The 18,713-nt window shown below is 37.1% G+C and overlaps 3 protein-coding genes and 1 long non-coding RNA gene across 9 annotated transcripts; 3 read left to right on the top strand and 1 right to left on the bottom strand.

Annotated features, from left to right (window-relative positions):
• Positions 1-1,227: 1,227 nt before the first annotated feature.
• Positions 1,228-3,509, bottom strand: LOC135146320 (oxygen-dependent coproporphyrinogen-III oxidase-like). Of its 3 annotated transcripts, XM_064078485.1 has the most exons (9): positions 3,457-3,509; positions 3,208-3,320; positions 2,970-3,155; positions 2,858-2,919; positions 2,730-2,800; positions 2,106-2,270; positions 1,949-2,042; positions 1,811-1,876; positions 1,228-1,746 (listed from the first exon to the last, which is right to left on the bottom strand). In XM_064078485.1, the coding sequence occupies exons 2-9, from the start codon at positions 3,297-3,299 to the stop codon at positions 1,301-1,303; spliced, it is 1,182 nt and encodes a 393-aa protein (XP_063934555.1). In that variant the 5' UTR covers positions 3,300-3,320; positions 3,457-3,509; the 3' UTR covers positions 1,228-1,300. The 3 variants fall into 3 exon arrangements, with proteins under 3 accessions (XP_063934555.1, XP_063934554.1, XP_063934556.1); XM_064078484.1 differs by having other exon boundaries at positions 1,811-2,042; XM_064078486.1 differs by lacking the exons at positions 3,208-3,320; positions 3,457-3,509 and having other exon boundaries at positions 1,811-2,042; positions 2,970-3,009; positions 3,074-3,130.
• A 5,007-nt stretch (positions 3,510-8,516) lies between these two features.
• On the top strand, positions 8,517-9,187 carry LOC135146284 (uncharacterized). Its single transcript, XR_010283776.1, has 5 exons — positions 8,517-8,586; positions 8,651-8,741; positions 8,845-8,945; positions 9,005-9,072; positions 9,126-9,187. It is a non-coding gene; the product is annotated as an uncharacterized LOC135146284 (long non-coding RNA).
• A 17-nt stretch (positions 9,188-9,204) lies between these two features.
• On the top strand, positions 9,205-14,764 carry LOC135146304 (RNA helicase aquarius-like). Its single transcript, XM_064078462.1, has 36 exons — positions 9,205-9,208; positions 9,289-9,416; positions 9,481-9,576; positions 9,632-9,724; positions 9,775-9,882; positions 9,936-10,092; positions 10,153-10,268; positions 10,327-10,430; positions 10,491-10,608; positions 10,669-10,774; positions 10,831-10,883; positions 10,942-10,999; positions 11,058-11,143; positions 11,206-11,351; positions 11,409-11,531; positions 11,589-11,697; positions 11,755-11,862; positions 11,915-12,009; positions 12,069-12,132; positions 12,197-12,283; positions 12,341-12,394; positions 12,443-12,494; positions 12,544-12,617; positions 12,673-12,801; positions 12,855-12,964; positions 13,019-13,114; positions 13,174-13,262; positions 13,317-13,398; positions 13,456-13,552; positions 13,614-13,700; positions 13,755-13,802; positions 13,856-13,902; positions 13,976-14,124; positions 14,180-14,247; positions 14,300-14,467; positions 14,521-14,764. Exons 1-36 carry the CDS (start codon positions 9,205-9,207, stop codon positions 14,638-14,640), a joined length of 3,429 nt encoding a protein of 1,142 aa, XP_063934532.1. The 3' UTR covers positions 14,641-14,764.
• A 614-nt stretch (positions 14,765-15,378) lies between these two features.
• Positions 15,379-18,539, top strand: LOC135146295 (RNA-binding motif protein, X chromosome-like). 4 transcript variants are annotated; one of them, XR_010283784.1, is made up of 13 exons: positions 15,379-15,449; positions 15,512-15,623; positions 15,753-15,954; positions 16,019-16,118; positions 16,175-16,333; positions 16,391-16,439; positions 16,492-16,559; positions 16,630-16,733; positions 16,788-16,884; positions 16,943-17,019; positions 17,086-17,163; positions 17,223-17,613; positions 17,753-18,539. XR_010283784.1 is itself a non-coding variant. In XM_064078453.1 (12 exons), exons 1-12 carry the CDS (start codon positions 15,426-15,428, stop codon positions 17,278-17,280), a joined length of 1,146 nt encoding a protein of 381 aa, XP_063934523.1. In that variant the 5' UTR covers positions 15,379-15,425; the 3' UTR covers positions 17,281-17,630. The 4 variants fall into 4 exon arrangements, 1 of the variants encoding a protein (XP_063934523.1); XR_010283783.1 differs by having other exon boundaries at positions 15,753-15,972; positions 16,391-16,436; XR_010283782.1 differs by having other exon boundaries at positions 15,753-15,972.
• Positions 18,540-18,713: the final 174 nt, after the last annotated feature.

Raw genomic sequence — 18,713 nt, 5'->3', positions numbered from 1 at the left:
CAAATATATTTAGTTTCAGTAGAGCACCCCGTCAAACTTGTCACAGCATGAGATTTAGCCGAATATGAGATTTTGTACTCCTTAGGTCACGCTGTATATTAATTTTTATTTATTTCTATTACTAGTTCTTTATCGCCTAAAGTTCCTTTTCTTTTTAATATATGTTTTATAGCTCTCAAAAGCAATAATATACCTATTATTAGTAGTAGCAATTTTTACCTTACTTTCTTACTTTTATTTATTGATACCACTTTATTTATATTTGTTATATCAATGTGGCGTTGATGAAAATGTAGGAGCGTCGTATATGTTTCCTTATTTTTAGTAAATTAAAGGCAAACGATATGAAGACCTTGCTACACTTAATCTGAGCCGTAACCTCAAAACTTTATGTATAAGCTTACTATTAAGTATAAAAATTGTTCTAGACTAGAAATTTAAGTTGAAAAGATTATAAAATGACTGTTTTTACATACTTTTAGTAACCTTAAGTTTTTTGGTTATTTGTTCCTTTGACTTGAAAATTTTTTCTGTTTTTAGAATTGGGGGGTGTTCACTTCTTTTTTTAATTTTAAGATTTAGGTTCTGCTTGTAAGTTTAGTTTCCCTTTTTATTTATTTCTCTTTTTTGTGAATTATTCCTTTATATAGGGCAGACAGATAATTGGAGAGAAGGTTTCGCTCTTATTCGTCGTGTTTAGCCACGTATCCGTCGCTTAAGGATTGAGAGAGGCAAACGCCTTTCATTTTAGCTCCTTGCAAAAAAAAATTTGTAGAACAGTTTGTAGTGTTCTCATATTTCTTTACAAAAGCACAGGGGCTTATGTTTAATTATTAATATAATTATCCTGAATCGTTTATGTGTCATAATAAAAAAAAGACAAAATAACCCCGAGGAAGTTGGGATTTGTTATCAGCCCTTTCGCGAAAATAAAATTTATAAAGTCAAGACGGAAAAGCAAGCATATTTGCTATTTTACCAAAAGGCATGGTCCTGTTTTTATGACGAAGTTATTAGTTCCAAAATTTCAAGAAATTCGCTCATTATTAATTTAAATGATTCTAGGACAGTACTCTAAGTGCTAGAGAAGTTCTTAAAGGTAGCTTTAATAGTGTTATCAAATAGTAGTCGGCCGGATACTTGAGGAGGCTAGGTAGTTAACCGGTAGTAACACTATGATATCTTTCCGGCGGTTATAAAGCAAATTTAAAGGTTTACAATGTCTATAGTTGTTCAGTTCTACCAAAACTAACTTAAAAATTAGTAAATTCTTTTTCACAAGGTTAGCTATAGGCTACAGTTAAATAAAAGTAAGAAAATAAAACAAGGCAGTTTTATTATCCCACCAATCCATATCCATATTGGCCTGAAAGTGGACAGCTTCTGGGTAATCCCGATAAAAATTTCGAATAATCTCCGCTATATTGCCTCTTGAACAAGATTCAAGGCGCAAAATATATTTTTTATGCTTTTTTGGACACTTGAATGGCGTTTGAGTAAAGTTTGTATAATTTTTATTAGGAGGACTTTCTAAATGCCTTTTATTATCTGACATAGGACCTTCCTCTAAAAAATCCGGGTATGCATCCTCTTTATATTTACCTCTCAAAATACTCGCTGCCGGGCAAGATTGGAGAAGGGTATGCAACACTCTTTCCAGTAGGATTCCTTGACTATTCTTTAAAGCTACGGCCCATTTTTTTAAAAGTGCTAAATCTATATGGAGCGGAAGCGAGCCAAGTGTACCTAAGCAGAAGAAAAAAACAAAAACTCGAAAACAAGATAGTGGAGGGGAACAAAACTAGCTAACCGACGTCGTTATCAGAGTGAGAGAGAAGACCGTGAGTTGTGCCTCTGTCAAGTGTTATCACTTGCACTGCGTAAAGAGTGTGGTAGTAAAGCTGACACTCCCAAGCATCAACAGTTACACTAGCCAAAGGAAATTTACAGAGCCGACTCCGAGCGATTTGGGCGTATAAAGAGATGACTTCTTTTGCTAATTTATTCGCCAGTTCCTGACAGTTTTGGTAACAAAAGGCCACCTGGCATATACAACTAAAACTTTAAACATACACAATTACATGGGACTAGAAAATATAAGCAACCGGCTCGGGTCCTACTTGGGCTCTACGCAAAAGATCATCATCTAAGGATGCTATAAAAAGGTGGCAGGTACCACGCCGGCGGTTCAACGCTGGTATAAAAAAGTATTTATCACCAAATTCGAGTGCCACAGAAAGAAGCTTGCAAGGAATCACGGCTTTCAAAATCTCAAGTTAAAAATAGCAAATAAATGACTTTAACCCCAAAGAATATTGTAAACTAATTTCCATATACATATAAAGAAATATACTAAATAGGTTAAATTATCTAAAAAAAATAATAATAATAATAACCAAACTAATTAATATAAACGATAAATAACAATCAAATATCATCTAAAAGATATTAGTGCTCTAAATACATTTTATGATAAATTTACAGATAGTAAAAAAAGCACGGATTCTACACCATAGCCCTTATAAAGCAGTGTTTAACTCAGAGATGAGCAAGTTTTTAACCAGGTAACCCAAAGGATACCCGCTCACAGCTAGTATAAAGTCTTTTCCTTCGCTAGGACAGGTAGGAAAAGAAAGGAATAAAAGTGTAATTCAACTTAAATTTTCGCTTAAACATACTTTAAAATAAGTTTCAAGTTCTTAAAATAACTACCAAAATTTAATAAGTACCTTTAAAAATAAGTTTTTATCTTCTTCAAAAGGAATGGAGGGATTTATATCTGCTATCATTCTCCAATACCCTTTAAGTGTAAAAACAAACTATTATGTATAACAAATAAAGTATAAAATAAACTTACCAAGTTTATTTTTGGCACTAAAAAAGCTTATGTGAAAATGAAGAGATGGCATAAATGGATTGCTGAGCAGGAGTATAAGAAAATTTTTTTAAGATTTTATTCAAAGACTCACGCTGGATGTATAATTGCTGAGAGCGCTGTGGCAGAAGAAACTGACGATGAGGTGGGATTATCAAAGTAAACATGGGAAGCATTGATCGTTGCTCTGTTAAAAACCTCAGAGTTTTCAACTTGATATCTTTTCCCGCCACCGTTTTTACCTTGATTTCTAAACCATTCCACGACTTCAAACGTAGAGCTACTAAAAAGCTCGAAACATAAAATGATAAAAACCTTTAAAAGCTCAGTACATCGTATTGTCAGTATAGCTAGCGCCTCCAGGGTCAACGCTTTGAAGAATATCGTGAAAGTACTTTTGCAATTCAAAGATAAAATCTTTCATAGCGGGTGTGGGGAATTTGTCCTTTAATAAATGACTTAATAAAAAAACTATAACTAAAAATCATATCTTTGTTGTAAATATCGATATTAACTAAAATAAATTAAATCCTAAAACTTTACTTTTATTGACTAGTGCTATAAAAAGTGTAAGTGAAAACCTAAATCGCTCCCAAAACCATTAAGTCCTGTATCTCCAAGGAGGACAAAAATCATGCAAATGTGTTAGATTCTTCCATCCATGCCGAAAAGCATTAAGGCGAACGAGCATTTATCATGTTAAGAGGTCCTTCCCCCCAAAAGTAAACTTTGTCTCCTTAACTTTTAGCGTACTTATGTAATAGAGAACAACCAAAAAATAAAGTTAGAGCGAAGTAAGTTTACTTTAGTGGGCATCTAATAGTTATAATTTTTTTTATCAATTCTTTTAAAAACCCGAATATGAAAGGTTATTTCGGGTATTGAGCTTGTCATTTAAAGTACATAGTAGAACTTTCTTCCGCTTAATGGTTGTTATGTAGGCTCTGCAAATAACATGATTATAGTAATTACTATTTTAATGATAGCCCCTAGCATTATTACTAAGTTACTGAGATTTTGAAAGCATTAATTTTAAATTTTACCGGCTCTTAAGGAAAAATATATTGTCAAAGTTGCATTGATACAATTAAAAAGTAGAAACAATATTAACGCTCTTACTAGATATTAATGATTTCGACAGCGTTAAAGAGCTATTTCATGTCATCCTAATGCAGTTTTCAGTGTCCATTAAGATAACGCAATCTCTCGTAATGTGCGTGAGTATCACATTATTTAAATTAAAATTACAAAGCAGATAAGGTTAAGTGTAAACTATTCCCTATTAAATTTACTACAGAAGCAGAGTTTTAAAGAATTTACGATTTTAGTTTAATTTTACGTGGTACGTTCTTGTATGTTAATGAAATTAAAAGTGTATAGCCCATTTTTGTGTTATTTAAGCCGGTTATAAATGAAGATGAAAACGGAAGTCACAAAGTATAGAGTTACTAATGTTAGATGAATTACGCTAGGTAGCAATGAACGTAGAACTAGATCGTGGGAAAAAGGAAAATAAACGAGAACACCAAAGTTATGAATATCGTAGAAGTAGAGTTAAGATGAGCGCAGAACAAAAATTAGAAAACAGAACTTAAAACACGTGAAGATAGCACAATTAGTATAGCTAAATTCGTTCCGCCCCAAAGAAAGACGTTTAATTTATATACCTGCGCTGAAAGGTGTGCTGTTGCCATAACATTTTGAGGGCTACCATTGTAGGGTAGGCATTACATTTTTAATTGGTAATCAAAATTTAACAAAAGTCAAGCTCGTTCACCGCAAAGATTTTACAGAATGTTCACGCTATATTTGCATTTTTCTAACTCCTACGAACTTTCACAAAGCATGAACCACTCTAGGACGACGACAACGTAGTTCACGCGTTATAAGAAAGCCTAAAGTTTTTGTGGTAACTTAAAAGTGTTACATGGAAGCGATCGCAAGTTAGGACCACAAGAAAGGGTAACAACTTAATGCTGAGAAGATTAAAGAATCATTTAACTCAGTAAAGAATATTGCACTGCCTCCACCTCTTATATGAGGTTCCAGGAAGTCATACGTAAATTTCTAGTTAACAAATTTAATGAGTGATGCCCATCACAGCATACTGTCAGGGCAGATTAAGGCAGCGCCAAGCAGGCAATTCACCCAATACTAGGGGCCAAAAAAGTGTTAACCTTTGCGCAGAGGGTAGAGCTTGCACGTGATATGTACTACCGCTAATAAAGCCGAATCTTCACTGCATAAAACATTTGACGCAGCAAAATAACTGCTGTGATTGCTAACCAGTGCGCTGTATTTTATGCGCAACGACACTAAGCTTGTGGGCCCAAGTATTTAACTTACATTTTCTTGAAGCCCTAGTAATCGCTTACTTGGGCCCAGTAAAGAGACTTTAAATCGTCGCTGGACAATTAAAGTTTTATATCTGCTGTGAATTGGCAAACATTATAACTAAAATTCACGATAATTTTTAACGCAATTTTTATATTTACAAGTATTTTACGGTCGAGATTAAATACGCAACCATTAAAGACCGAAAAGGTAGCCGCCTTAGTGGGAATCGAATTCGCAACCTTAAGTTTACGCATCAATGCCCTTAAACCGCTGAGCTACGACGGCAACTCTCAAAAGCGGTATGTCGAATCCATGTATGTAAACTGTTAGCCTGCCTTGTATATGTAGTTATGCGGCGAGCAACTTAAAAGTTATTAAAAAATATATATAGAAAAAGTTATAATGGAGGTTTTATGAAGCACTAACAATTCCAATTGGTGTACTCCGTGCACAGCTAACTTTTTATCATGAAAAAGTTTTAACCACTTTGTTTGTATAATAACTGGCTATATTTTTACATTTTCTCATGTATATTACTATTTACTTGCCTTTATTTTTTACAAATATAATATTTCATCACACTCACTTCCTTTTAATAATATATATAAAACTTATAAAATATATATACAATTAGTTTAGCATTCAATAATTATTATATAAGTAAAATTTTTGTTATACTATAAGTAGGAGCTAATCAAGACGATAGCTTACTAAACAAAATATATAAAAATCTTTATGTTATAAATCGCAGTCTCCAAAGACCAAAAAGAGGGCTGCGTCGGTGGGAGTCGTACTTACGACCTTGAGTTTAGGCGTGCAGTGCTCTTAAGCTCTAACAACTCTCACTTCAGGTATGATAGATTTACATATCTGTCCTGTTACCCCTCACTGTGGGTAACCGTAGTTTTAGATTGTTAAATGAGTGGTGTAACAACTTCTTAAGACTGACAGTACGGAAATTATTTTATTTTACAGATTGCCAAGTAAAAAGTTGTTAAAAGAAGATTAGTTAAATTGCTTTGCATCTTTAACTTGCTACTTTTATTTAGAAGAACAACTCTCAACTTTAAGTCTATCTACGACTCAGTTGTAATGCCAAACCAAACGGTGGTGTAACATTCTGGTATATAAGATAGAAAGTTACGACGCTATAATACTGGCGCCATCCGAGCCCACTCATCGCCCTACAAAGGGCAGCGCCATAGGGCATCAATATTTGTAACAGTTGTCACTGCAGCGCGACTCATAGTCCTATATACATATTAAGATGAAAGACCAATTTTTAAATGGTAACCTAAAGCGTAAGCTCACTCATTGGTCAACTATCTAAACTTTATAAATTCGGTAAAAACACAATGACACAAAAACAGGTAAAATAAATATTAATATACACTTATTACTAGTTGTCTGAACTGATTACAAATATAAAGACCAATGCAGAGGGCTACCTTATTTCTTCTGAACTTAAGCTACTAAATTTTTAAAAGAAAGTGCTCTAAGAGGTTAATTGACAAGAGCCTATATAAGGAAACACTTTACCATTAAAAAAAATGTTTAATAAATGGCTGTCTATCAACTCAAGGATTTTAACTTCCCATCTTAACTTCCTCCCCCACAACCGCTATATCTTGACAAAGCATCTATCTTTGTGGAGTGTTCCCACATAAACATACCTTTCATCTTCTCTCTCTAAGTTGAGCTAGGTTAGATCTCTTTTTGGCCATTGAAACCGTCAAATAGTCATGCCTGTAGTAATGATAACTAGCGTTTTCAACAATATTTTTAAACAAATAAATAAATGTTAGTTTTCCAACACATTATATTATTTTGTTTAAACCTACTTTTGCCCTTTCAAGTATCATTTTTCTTTTTTTTCTTCTTTAAAAATTGTTTCCATTCAAAAGCCTTTTTAAAGGTGTAAAGTGTATGCAATTATTAATCTTTGGTATAATTAAAAATTTTTGGCTTTCTTAGGGTTGCAGGGGCGTTCAAAGCTAAAGCATCCTCTTGGGTAGACAAGCTTTTGCCTGTTAACAACTTGGGTTTATCCTTGTTAAGGTTACAATAGCTTTTCTAAAAAGAACGATATGAATAATAAAGAAAAATAGATAAAAATCCTCTTTATTAATTAGAGAATTTATATGATAGTAGCTTAAAAGAAGACAATAACGCTTATGTTTCCTAAATATACATTGGGAGGTCCAAAATACAAGTACAAATACTAAGTACCCGCTAAACTTTTGCAATTGCCTTTATAGTAACTATTCGTACTTTTATTACCCATTGTTACCAGAAAGGACTATAGGGTTATATTTTTTTTGTTTTCAATGTAGCCTTTCTATACATAGAGTCAGTTATCATTTTTTATTCTTGGTATTTAGTGGGCTTATTTTTTATACAAACACTTGAAGATATATAACGCTGATATTAAGCTAACATTCTAGTGTAACAATGCAAGTTCTTTTCATATTGCAAAGTTATAGGAGCGATAAAATTGTTATATAGAAGTAGTGATCGGCCTAACGGAATTGCAAAAATATTTGTTTTATTTTTGGCTGCGAAGGCTATATAGCTTCTTTAAACGATAGCGGAGGAATTATTCAGTAATTATTTTGTATTACACCCTTAAAAAAAATTTGTTTAGGTAATTGCGTTCTAAGTACTCCATTTTGAGTTCCTTTTTATAAAGACGCTTAAGCTACATAATATGTGGTGCTCCTCATTCACTCGGAGGGTGCATAGCACATGTACGCGGCAGCTAGGCAAATTAATAGAACTCAGTTTGTTTCAATTTGCTTAGTACCTGTTTACTACGATTGCAGGAATTTATTTACAAATGAAACAAAAAGAGAGTACTGAATCGGATTGTAACATTGATAGTACGTTTATATATATATTTATTTATTCTCATCTATTTCATATTTTGCGCTTAAGGTTTTCCTCCAGATCTGATTTCAACCGAGTTTTTTCTGAAGCTGGAATTACATCCTATTTTTAAAAAGTTATGGCCTCATAAAGATTTTTCTAATGTTCAGTTAACACCTCAGAAATTAATTGTGGAAATCTTTCACGAGTACATAAGAAAGTTTAACTACGATTCAAGACTTCAGTCGCTGTTAGGTAACTTAACTATGTATTTTTAGTTACCATATGTATTTTAACTTTATTTTATTTGTAGAGTAATTTTATTAACTAAATTTATATTTGCCGTCATTGTAGAGTACTCTCGCTACTTAGAGAATTTTCTTTGGCCTCATTTTGATAAGGATGCACCTGATGAACTTTTTCTTTCCATTGTTTTAGTAATAAATCAGAAAATAAGGGAGGGGGTTTGTCCATGGTCTACAGTCACTGGGATTGTAACGGCCGATGGAGTACCATATACATTTTCTGGTTCTTTTATTTACAAAGTTTATTATATTCCCCCTCGCCTTGTAGGAACTTTTTGAAGGGACAAGTGACCCTGTTTGCCGTCAGAAGTTCTCTTTCCTCTTTTTTAAAACTTTAGGAATCTTAAGCCAAAGAAACGGTTATTAACCTAATATGTCTGTTTTATTTTAGACTTTATTTTTTTAGAACTTTTTATATACGACTATTTCTTGGTTTACAATAAATCTGGTTCTTAAATTCAGCTTACTTGTGCCCCCACGATAAAATTGCGCTAGTCGTCTTTTTTATTAACTGCTTTAAAAGTTTAGAAAACGAAGTTGTTCGCTTGAATGTTTTGCCTTCGGTATTATTAAACCTGCTTATTTGGAATGTTAGCATAAAAACTTAATATCTACTGTATAGGTTTCTCTCGGCATTTGGGATAATCTACCTCCATCAAAACTCGAAAAAGAACTTTCCTGTTCTAAAAAGTTGTATTTTTATAAAAAATAATTAATTTTACTTTCTAATCTGTTTTTTACAGATTGAAAACTGCCTGGGGTAAATTGCAAAGCAGATTGCAACTTTTAAGCGAAGAAGAAAGAGGTCTTCTTTATCTTATTATGCGTTATACTCGCTTTTAATTCGAGACTAACATTTCATAGAGCAGCGAAAAAGAGCGGGCCGTTTTCTTTACGAGATTATAGATGAATTATTTTTGATATTTGATAAGTATGACCTTTCTCTAGCTGATGTCTCCGCTGAGAAGGTCAGCGAATTAGAGATCCAACTCGCTGAGCGCATTGTTGAACTACTTGTCGATCTTCAAAGTCAGGTGCACCTTTTACTTGGGGATCGTAGTCACTACCACCTAAATCTTATTGTATTCATATATTTAGCTGCCCACTCGGAGGTACACGCATCTTGTCATTGACTACAAACACGTAGTAGTAAAATGTATGCGTTCAAAATTTTCTGCGGCGCTCTCCAAAGATGTGTTTTTTTTTTTATTAAAAATTTAGCGATAGCTTTATAGCCCTTGTTCCTTAGAGCGTTTTTAACCGTCTGGTCGAGCTTCTGCGTTTTTATATGGGCTTTGAAATCAACAACATTACAGGCGCTGCTCTTACGGAGACGGAAATGGTATTTTTTTATATTTGCGTACTCTCTTTTTATAATATTGTTTTGTAAAGGAGGCGCTTCATTACGGCGCTATTAAAGAACTCCAACGGCTTGCTTTCACCGACTTTCCTGAACTTGAAGAATTAGCCATGACTAGCGTGTCTAGCATCGACTCCAAAGTTTATAAGAACAGAAATGTTTTATGCTTGTTTTCGATTATTATATTTCTCAGGAAAAGTTGCTTGTTCACTTGAAACCGCTTTCGGACGAACGGCTCCTAGAGCTGGCGCAACGGCTGTACCTGGTGCCAGCTGCAACCTCCGTCGACCGCAATTTGCTGTGTGACGTCATAACTGAGAAGTACGTGAGGCGGATGAGCCAGATCGACGGTTGAACTTTTCTGTTATTCATTTGACCAGCGTGTATTAATGATTTAGCTTTGACTTTAGCCATCAATAGGACTCCCCTCTTTCCTTCGGAAGACACATTGTTTTACAGTAACATTCCCGATAAATACTTCGGAGATATCTGCTTAGCCTTGCCTAAACTTAACCTTCAGTTTTTGGTACATGAAGCCTTGTGCAGTTTCTTTTTCATCGAATTAATAGTCTTTTCTTATGCAGACGCTACATGACTATCTGTTGCGTAACTTAAATCTCTTTATGTTGGAGAGTTTTTACGAGATTCGGGAGGATATTATAGATGTGATCAAGAGAATGCCTGCTTAGTACGTTTGCCCCCGGTTCTCGTTGTTGATCCTCTCGCTTTGACTACTAGCGCTCGCTAGCACCGATGGCGAAGGGCGGACCCACTTTGGGGGATGGGCGCGCATGGCGGTACAGATGGACACTTTTTCTATTGTGGAGGTCGCCAAACCCAATTTGGGCGAGTTTAAGCCTAGCAAAGTAGCGAATCCTCTTTTGATTGGCAAGGGAGTTAGCAATTTGCGTGTGTATTTGCTTCAGGTCAGAGCGGATATCTCGTTTGACACCAGTCTGCTTCGCGCCAACATAAAGACTGAGTGGGACAATTTAAGAAGACATGACGTGCTTTTTTTGGTAGCAATTCAAGGTGAGTCTATCGCGATCTATTGTTACCGTTCGTTCAGAAACTTACTTTCCTTTTAGGAAGCCCGCATCGCATCGGCAAGCCCGACCCCAAGCACCCCTTTTTGCCTCAAGTACATCTCTTGTTTTTCATTTCCTTAAAGGGGAGGAGGAGTTGACAGTTAATTTTAGCGTTACGGCGTCCAGTATGTACGGGGGTGCGAAGTTGAGGGTTACTTGGACAATGACGGTACTTCCATTTATCATTTGTATAAGGCTCTCTCTATCTATATATCAACTTTGCACAGGAAGCTTGTACGACGACGCCTACGAAAAGCCAAAACAGTTCAAGGGGCCTATCCGCACCTTGCGCGTGTGGCTAGACACCAATCAAGTACGTAGTTAGGTTTTAAGAATGATTCAGGCTTCTACTCTAAACACACTATTCTTATTAAGTACTTTCAAGATATAAATGGCGACAAGCAGGATGCTTATGACCATCTTAACTTGATTATCCGGAGGAAACCTAAAGAGAACAACTTCAAAGCAGTACTTGCGACCATTAAGGACCTTATGAATACCCATTGCGTCGTGCCCGACTGGTATCAGAATACCCTTAGATGATTTGGGCACCACGTCATTTCACTGCTTTTATTGAGGCTTCACGATGTGTTTTTGGGCTATGGTGCTCCCGACTCTGCCGCTTACTGGACGCTGGTCGACTATAAAAAGTCGCACACGTATAATTTTAATGATACCTTTGTGGACTTGGAACATCTCCGGTGCGTGCTGATCTCTATTCGCGTTTGTGTAATAAAGTGCTTTACGTTGGAATGCAGTGCGAGCTTTCCTCGTCAGCAGATAGAGTTTGATTCTAGTGACCCCTCCGAATTCATAACGCCTCCTTTTAAGATCACTTTCCCCGCTCGCAGTCAGCCACTCTTAAAGGTGCGGCTTGCCTGTCCTTGTGTTTAGATACCTGCATACTATCCTTTTGCCTGCCAGGAGGGGGATATCCTTGTTGTTAAGCCATATAAGCACGTGAATATGGGTCCGTACCCCCAAAATGTCCCCCGCACGAATGTTATAAGGTTCACTCCAGTGCAAGTTGAGGTACTAATGAATTTTATGATAACTTACATAGTTATTTTTTCTTTTGCCTAAGGCCATTGTTTCTGCCATGTACCCTGGGCTCACCATGGTGGTCGGTCCGCCAGGCACCGGCAAAACTGACGTTGCCGTGCAGATCATATCCAATTGGTTTGTTACTACTGTTACCGTTAAGTTGTATGAACTAATAATTATTCTTTTTCTTGCAGGTACCACAACAACCCCGAGCAAAGGACTCTACTAATAACCCATTCGAACCAGACTCTTAACCAGGTAACCGGTTCTCTTGGATTTCCTTTTTTTTTTTTTTGGTATCTCACGCCTCTCGCTTTCGCAGCTTTTTGAAAAAATTATATATCTGGATATTGACGAGAGACATCTGCTCCGGTTGGGGATGGGAGAAAAAGATATCGATAGTAAAAAAGTTTTCTTATTGGCTCAGTTTCTGGAGTTTCGGGGTTTACTTTTTTTTTTTTTGCAGGTCTTTACTAAGTATGGTCGGGTCAATTACATCCTCGAGCGCCGCCTGTTGCTGGTAACTTTGTCTTTTTTTTTTACCCCTTCCAGTTTCATGCTTTTTTAGCTTGACGAAGTCCAAAGATTGGCGGAAAGCTTTGGCGTTCAAGGCGATATCGGTACCGTTATTTAAACGCGTTAAAAGAGTGTCCTCAAACAATTACGCAGGGTACACTTGTGAGACAGCTGGCTACTTTTACCTCTACAGTGTCCTTGCAAAGTGGGAAGAGTTCTTAAGCAAGGTCCTAACTTACCAACTTCTTTCTGCATTATGGATCTATCTTCACTGTCCTGTAGATCCGCCATACAGCGGAAGATGCTGAGTTGGTCTCCAAAGCTTTCCCGTTCCACAAGTACTTTGCCAGTGCTCCACAGCCTTTGTTTAAAAAGAAAAGTTTAAGGGAAGACTTTGAGATTGCGGAAGGGGTCGGGCGCGTTGCCGTGCCAATTGTTTATTATATAATGCTCTGCTTTTGTAGTGTTTTCGGCACCTTAAAAAAATCTTTACTGAGCTGGAAGAGTTTAAAGCATTTGAGATACTCCGGACGGGCTCGGACCGGGTGGATTATCTGCTCGTGAAGGAGGCAAAGTAGACTTGTGTCTTGCTCTTTATGATAACCGCGTCACCGCCGCTGTTTTGCAGGATTATTGCGATGACTTGCACCCACGCCGCCCTAAAACGGGCTGACCTCGTGAAGCTTAGATTTCAGTTCGATAACGTGCTTTTGGAAGAGGCTGGGTTTGCATTTCTCTAAGGCTTTTCTACTCTGCTTTGTTCGTAAAAAAAGTCCTCATCAGGCAAATTCTTGAAATCGAGACATTTATTCCTTTGATGTGTCAGAACCCTGAAGATGGACGAAACCGGTTGAAGCGGGTAGTATTGATCGGTACCTTGCCTTGTTCGGAGGGATCCACGGGCGATCTCACGGTCTTTTTTCCAGGGGACCACCATCAGCTGCCGCCCATTATTAAGAATCAGGTGTTTCAAAAGTTTTGCAACATGGAGCAGTCCATGTTTTCTAGGCAAACACCCTTTTTGTCCCGCTCTTTGACACCTGCATGAGCTATTCTTCTGTTCAGGTTTATACGGCTCAACGTGCCCGCCGTCCATCTCAATGCACAGGGCCGTGCTCGTCCATCCATTGCCACTCTTTTTCGTTGGAGATATCGGGATTTGGTAGGCCTTTTTTTACTTTTGGCGAACAAACTCTCTTATGCCATCTCACTCAATTTTTAAGGGGGATCTGGACCATGTCCACCTCGGCGACCAGTTTAAAACCGCTAATGCCGGTTTTTTGTATGAATACCAATTTATCGATGTCCAGGTTTTCCTATAAATCTGGTGTTTTGGTTTCTTTTGGACTTTTCTTTCTTATGAGGATCTTAACGGAGCTGGCGAGACTCATCCGCAGCCCTATTTCTACCAGGCGAGTTTTATATAAAAGCTGGGACGAATCGCTTACTTTTACCGCTGTTTTAGAATTTAGCGGAGGCAGAGTACGTTGTTTGGACTTTTATGTACATGAGGTCTTGTTTACGGCGCCTGACGGCTTTGGGTCCCCCCCACCCCAGTCGCTCATTGTATAGTTTGTACGCTAAGGCTTCTGGGCTATCCAGCGAAGGATATCTCGATCATTACGAGTTACAACGGCCAGAAGCACCTCATCAGAGACGTTTTGAACAGTCGCTGTGCGTGGAACCCACTCTTTGGTCTTCCTTATAAAGTGACCACTGTGGACCGCTATCAGGGTTGGCTTACTTTGCTTCCTACAATGATTCTGCGGTATACTTAAGCTCTTTACAGGCCAACAAAACGACTATATTCTGCTTTCCCTCGTGCGCACCAGAAATATCGGTCACATCCGCGACGTGGTACGTTTCTCACTTATCTTTGTCTTTTCATCTGAAAGTTTTGTTTTATTAGAGGCGTTTGGTTGTATCCCTCTCGCGTGCTCGGCTTGGGCTTTACGTGTTTGGCAGAGAGTCTTTGTTTTCAAGCTGCTTTGAGTTTCGAGAGCCGTTGAGACTTTTTAAAGAAAGACCTACCAAGCTTGTTATGGTCCCCTTTGAAATCTTTCCCACCAATCGACAAGTAGATTCGCGAACACTGTCAACTTTATAATATTACTGTATTATTTTATAAAGGTGGATGATATCATACCTCCTAATCATTGCAGAAGTATTAATGACGTTATAGAAATGGCCAAGGTGATATCTGAACTCCAAAAACAGTACGAAACACAAGCAAATAATGACAATAAATAAAATTATTAACATCACACCCTTTTTAATCATACACGTTGCGATATTTATTTGGACTCTACCATCAACTTTTTTGTAGATTCCGTTAGCCCTTATTTCTCTGTAAAATTGGTCTAATAAACTAGTGTACTCCTTTATATTATAACCTTCAAATTCAGCGGTAGGTTCACTACTGGAAAGAGGATGCCCACTCGCCCTTTCATAATAATTCATTTTATCCTAAGCCTTAATAAATAAAAGTTTTTAGGTACTTACTCGCAATAATAAGTCAACTATGAGCAAAAAGAAACCCTACAGAGAGTACTAAAGATTTATGCAGGTTTCGTAGGCATAAAAAGCCTGTAAATTGGGCTTAAGAGCACAAATTAATTGTAGAAAATAGGATTTTTAAACTATTATAAGCGTTTTGACTTTACAAAGGTCTATTAGATAATTGTTTTTTTTTGGTGCCTAGACTACCATAAAGAGATATATTATAAAATATGGAGGTAAAGGGTTCAGTAAAAAAGTTAATTATTTTTTAACGTAAAAGAATGCATGCTACAAAATTACCCCTAAATTTCATTCAATATACTTCACCAACTTATATTACAACTAAAATTTTAGTAAAAAACGAACTGAAAGCTTTCTTTTTAAGGCGTCTATGCAGCACAGCCAACACGACCACGCCACCCACACAAAATTTGTAATATAGCGTGCAACTGAGCCAATTCTTAAAGGACCTTTACTTTCGCGGGTGGGGCCGTGGTTCGTACTGTCTCGCCTTTGTTGTTCTGTACCGTAAAAAAATGAATGAAGAAGGCATGGAAACGGTAAATGCTTCAAATAAAGATCAATCTCCTAATAGTTGTTGTCACTTTTTTGTATATACTAGAAGCAAGATTATGAAGATGTAAGAGGTCTTTCACCCGAAGATGGTGTTTCTCTTAGGAATCTTGAATCTCACGACAAAGATATATTAGATAAACAGAAGCCCATGAAAACGGGTATTGCGCGTATTATGTATATTTCTTCATATTTAATCAATTTTATATAGCGCGCCTTGGAAGGAAATATTACTTTTTTTGTAATCTATTTTAGGCAAATTCTAATTTTGTTTTTTTGTCTCTTGTTAGATTTAACAAACAAGAGCAGAGGGAGACTTTATAGAAGTCGAAGCCGTGATGGCAGTTACAGCGACCTTAGCGGTGACGACGATCGACGAAGAAGAGACAGAAGAAGGGATAGTAGTTATAAGTACAAGGAAGGACATTACAGTTCTAGATATAGAGACGATAGAGATAAAGTAAGATTTCATCAAGGCAGAAGCTCCGAAAGGCAATCTTTTGATCGAGTGTAATTTTCTTTAACCTTTGTTAGTTTTTCTTTATGGTTAATGCAGAAGTCCGGCTGAAAATCCTGGGACCGTTTTATATGTAGGCCAGCTTTACTTCAAAGTTTCTGACAAATCACTTGAAGAGTTATTTAAACCGTATGGAAAGGTATTTGTATACTTTTCAATTTTTTTTGACGATTGAAGTTATACTGCGCTGTTGAGGTGCTCTCGTCTGTAATTCAAAGGGACAGGCAAACAAACGATAGTTTACGTTATGGTTTTGTGACTATGGAAAGTTCTAAAGATGCCGAAGTGGCTATAAAAGCTCTTAATGGCTCTACACCTGAGGGTTTTGCTGTCAAGCCTCTTATTGTGGAATTAGTTATAGTTGTGTTTTGATATATTTTGCGCCAAGCTCAGTAAGTCTTTTATCTGTAGGCCAAGAGATCTCATGGCCACGAAGCAACACCAGGCACATACAGAGGCCGTATATATTATTACTTTTTCTTCGTTTTTATATTTCATATCCTTACTTACAGACAGGACTTCTGGTGCGTCTAGCAGGTATCCCAGACCATCTTTTCACCGGCCCATGCCAATGCACAGAGTACGAAAAATCTTTGGGAACTATCTACTTCCTTCTTTCTTATGAACATCATTTTCTATTGGTTCTTCAGGATTTGGTTTACCGGGGACGTTATGGCGAACCTTATTATAGAGATGACTACAGAATCTATCCTGAATTATACAGTCGGAGGCAGCACGATTATGACTTCCGGAGGTGTCCTGTACTAGCTTCATGAGCACGGCATAGTTACTCATCTCTGACTTCCAGGGCGGATATGGCCCTCGACAGAAATCGTCGAGATCCTGTTGACAGGCGCAGATTTGATGGCCGTCCTGTTGTTCTTCCAGGGAGACACTCGCACTATGTCGGTGTTTTTTTACTGGTGGTTTTCGTTATATATAAACGAAAATTCGGCTCTTCAGGACATGCTTAGGGGCGACTTTCCGCCTGATCGCTCCTACATGAGAGACAGGGAGAGGCGTGGTTTTTATGAAGACAGGTAGACACTGAAATGTGTACACCTCAAAGTAGTGACTTCCCTTATTTTGCTTGCTTTACTTCGAAGATACCTTAAACATGATGGACCACCGCGGGATTATTACTACGACGATATGAGACTCTCTAACCCCCACAGTTTGGGAAGGTTTCCTTTTTGTTGTTAGAGGAGTGACTGCCGCATCGTTCAAAATCCCTCTCTTTCAGGATCCCGCCACCGCTACCTCAACGTCGCTACGATACAAGCGAGAGGCGACGCGCGTGACACCCTCCTGCACTCGCTTAGTACACTCGTTGTTTGGCCCCTGCATATAATAAAATGGACGCCCGTTCATCCACAACAACTTCTTGAGAACCCTTTTTATTACTTCTGTGCACGCGTCCGTTGCAGTGTATGCCAGCGATGAAGCAGCTTTTTTTATCGAGTTGATGAGCTTTAAATTTTTATTGAAGTATTTGGATGGCTATTTTGTAGCGCATTTCGCGAGGAGTTTTTGTAATACCCTACCAGAACGCATTTCTGGTGTATTCCCAGCATATTACTGTATATTTTCTTTGCAGAATTTATAAGACCCTATTTTGCCTACTGGATTAGCAGGTATATGAAAGTACCGTCTTTCGGTGTTGAGTTTATTTTATGCTTTTTGCCTAACTATCTTTTTTTTAAACTTATTACTGTTTTTATTTAATATGGAATACTTTATTTCATGCATAAACGAGTTTTTTTTGCACATTAGCTGCACTGCCTCGGGATGGCTAGAGAATGATTGGATGACTATTCAAGAGTTTTCCCTACTTACATCCTTATGTTTGTTCAAATGGCACTATTCATCTTCTAGTAGTTTTCCTCTTATTTTAGACCTTTTTTCAACTTTTCAGTGCCCTCTAGAATGTTGGCAGTATTCTTCGTAGGAGTTCCTGCGTTATATTTAAATATGAACATGAGACTGTTAAGCTTCAGAGTCGACCTTATATAACTATAACTGACGAACTCTATTCTAAGTTACAATTAGCTATGCATCTTTAAGTGTGTACCGTTTAGCTTCAAAGAGTTTGCCCGTAAAATTTACTTATAGCAATATGGAGCATCCAGTTATTTTACTGTGCCTTCTTCTTTCAAGTCGTTTTAGAGCTAAAAGTCGAGGGATCTTTTTACTTCAGAATTGTTGAACAAATGGTAGTTCATAGAGCGTCTCTTTTCTCAGCTTCAACCTTCAGAATTTTTCAGTTCTTTTAGAGTAAAGACAATACTTTGCGCGTTTTTTATCAAAATAAGTAAATACCAAAGTCTGCACTCCGGCACGCTTTATTTTAAATAGCCTTATGAATAAGGATCCTGTTGCAACTTTGAATACATTAAGTTGAGAACTTTACAAAAGAGCAAACTTCTCTTGAAAAGTTTAGTTACCGCCTTTTAAGTTGATTCGCATCTTGCGTAAGGAATTGTGGAAGGACATGAAGTCGTTATCACGAGTTAGAGCTTAAAGGAATTGAGTTGACAATAAGAATGTAATTGTAAGTTAGCGTCACTATTCTATCGTGATTTAATTATTAATAAAAATAGCTGCCCCAGCAGGAAAAAATTTCTGAGTTCATATAAACAAGTTATTATTTTTATGTGCACTACAGTCGTGGAATAGTGTGCTGCACGCTTTTTATCACTTTAACAATAGAAGAGTTCTTTACTTAACAGGGAAG

This window comes from Zophobas morio, unplaced genomic scaffold (assembly GCF_036711695.1).
Source record: "Zophobas morio isolate AGI-343-1 ecotype UQ-CSIRO unplaced genomic scaffold, CSIRO_AGI_Zmor_V1 ptg000222l, whole genome shotgun sequence".
Taxonomy (NCBI): Eukaryota; Metazoa; Arthropoda; class Insecta; order Coleoptera; family Tenebrionidae; genus Zophobas; species Zophobas morio.
This window is presented reverse-complemented; position numbering and strand designations above follow the sequence as displayed.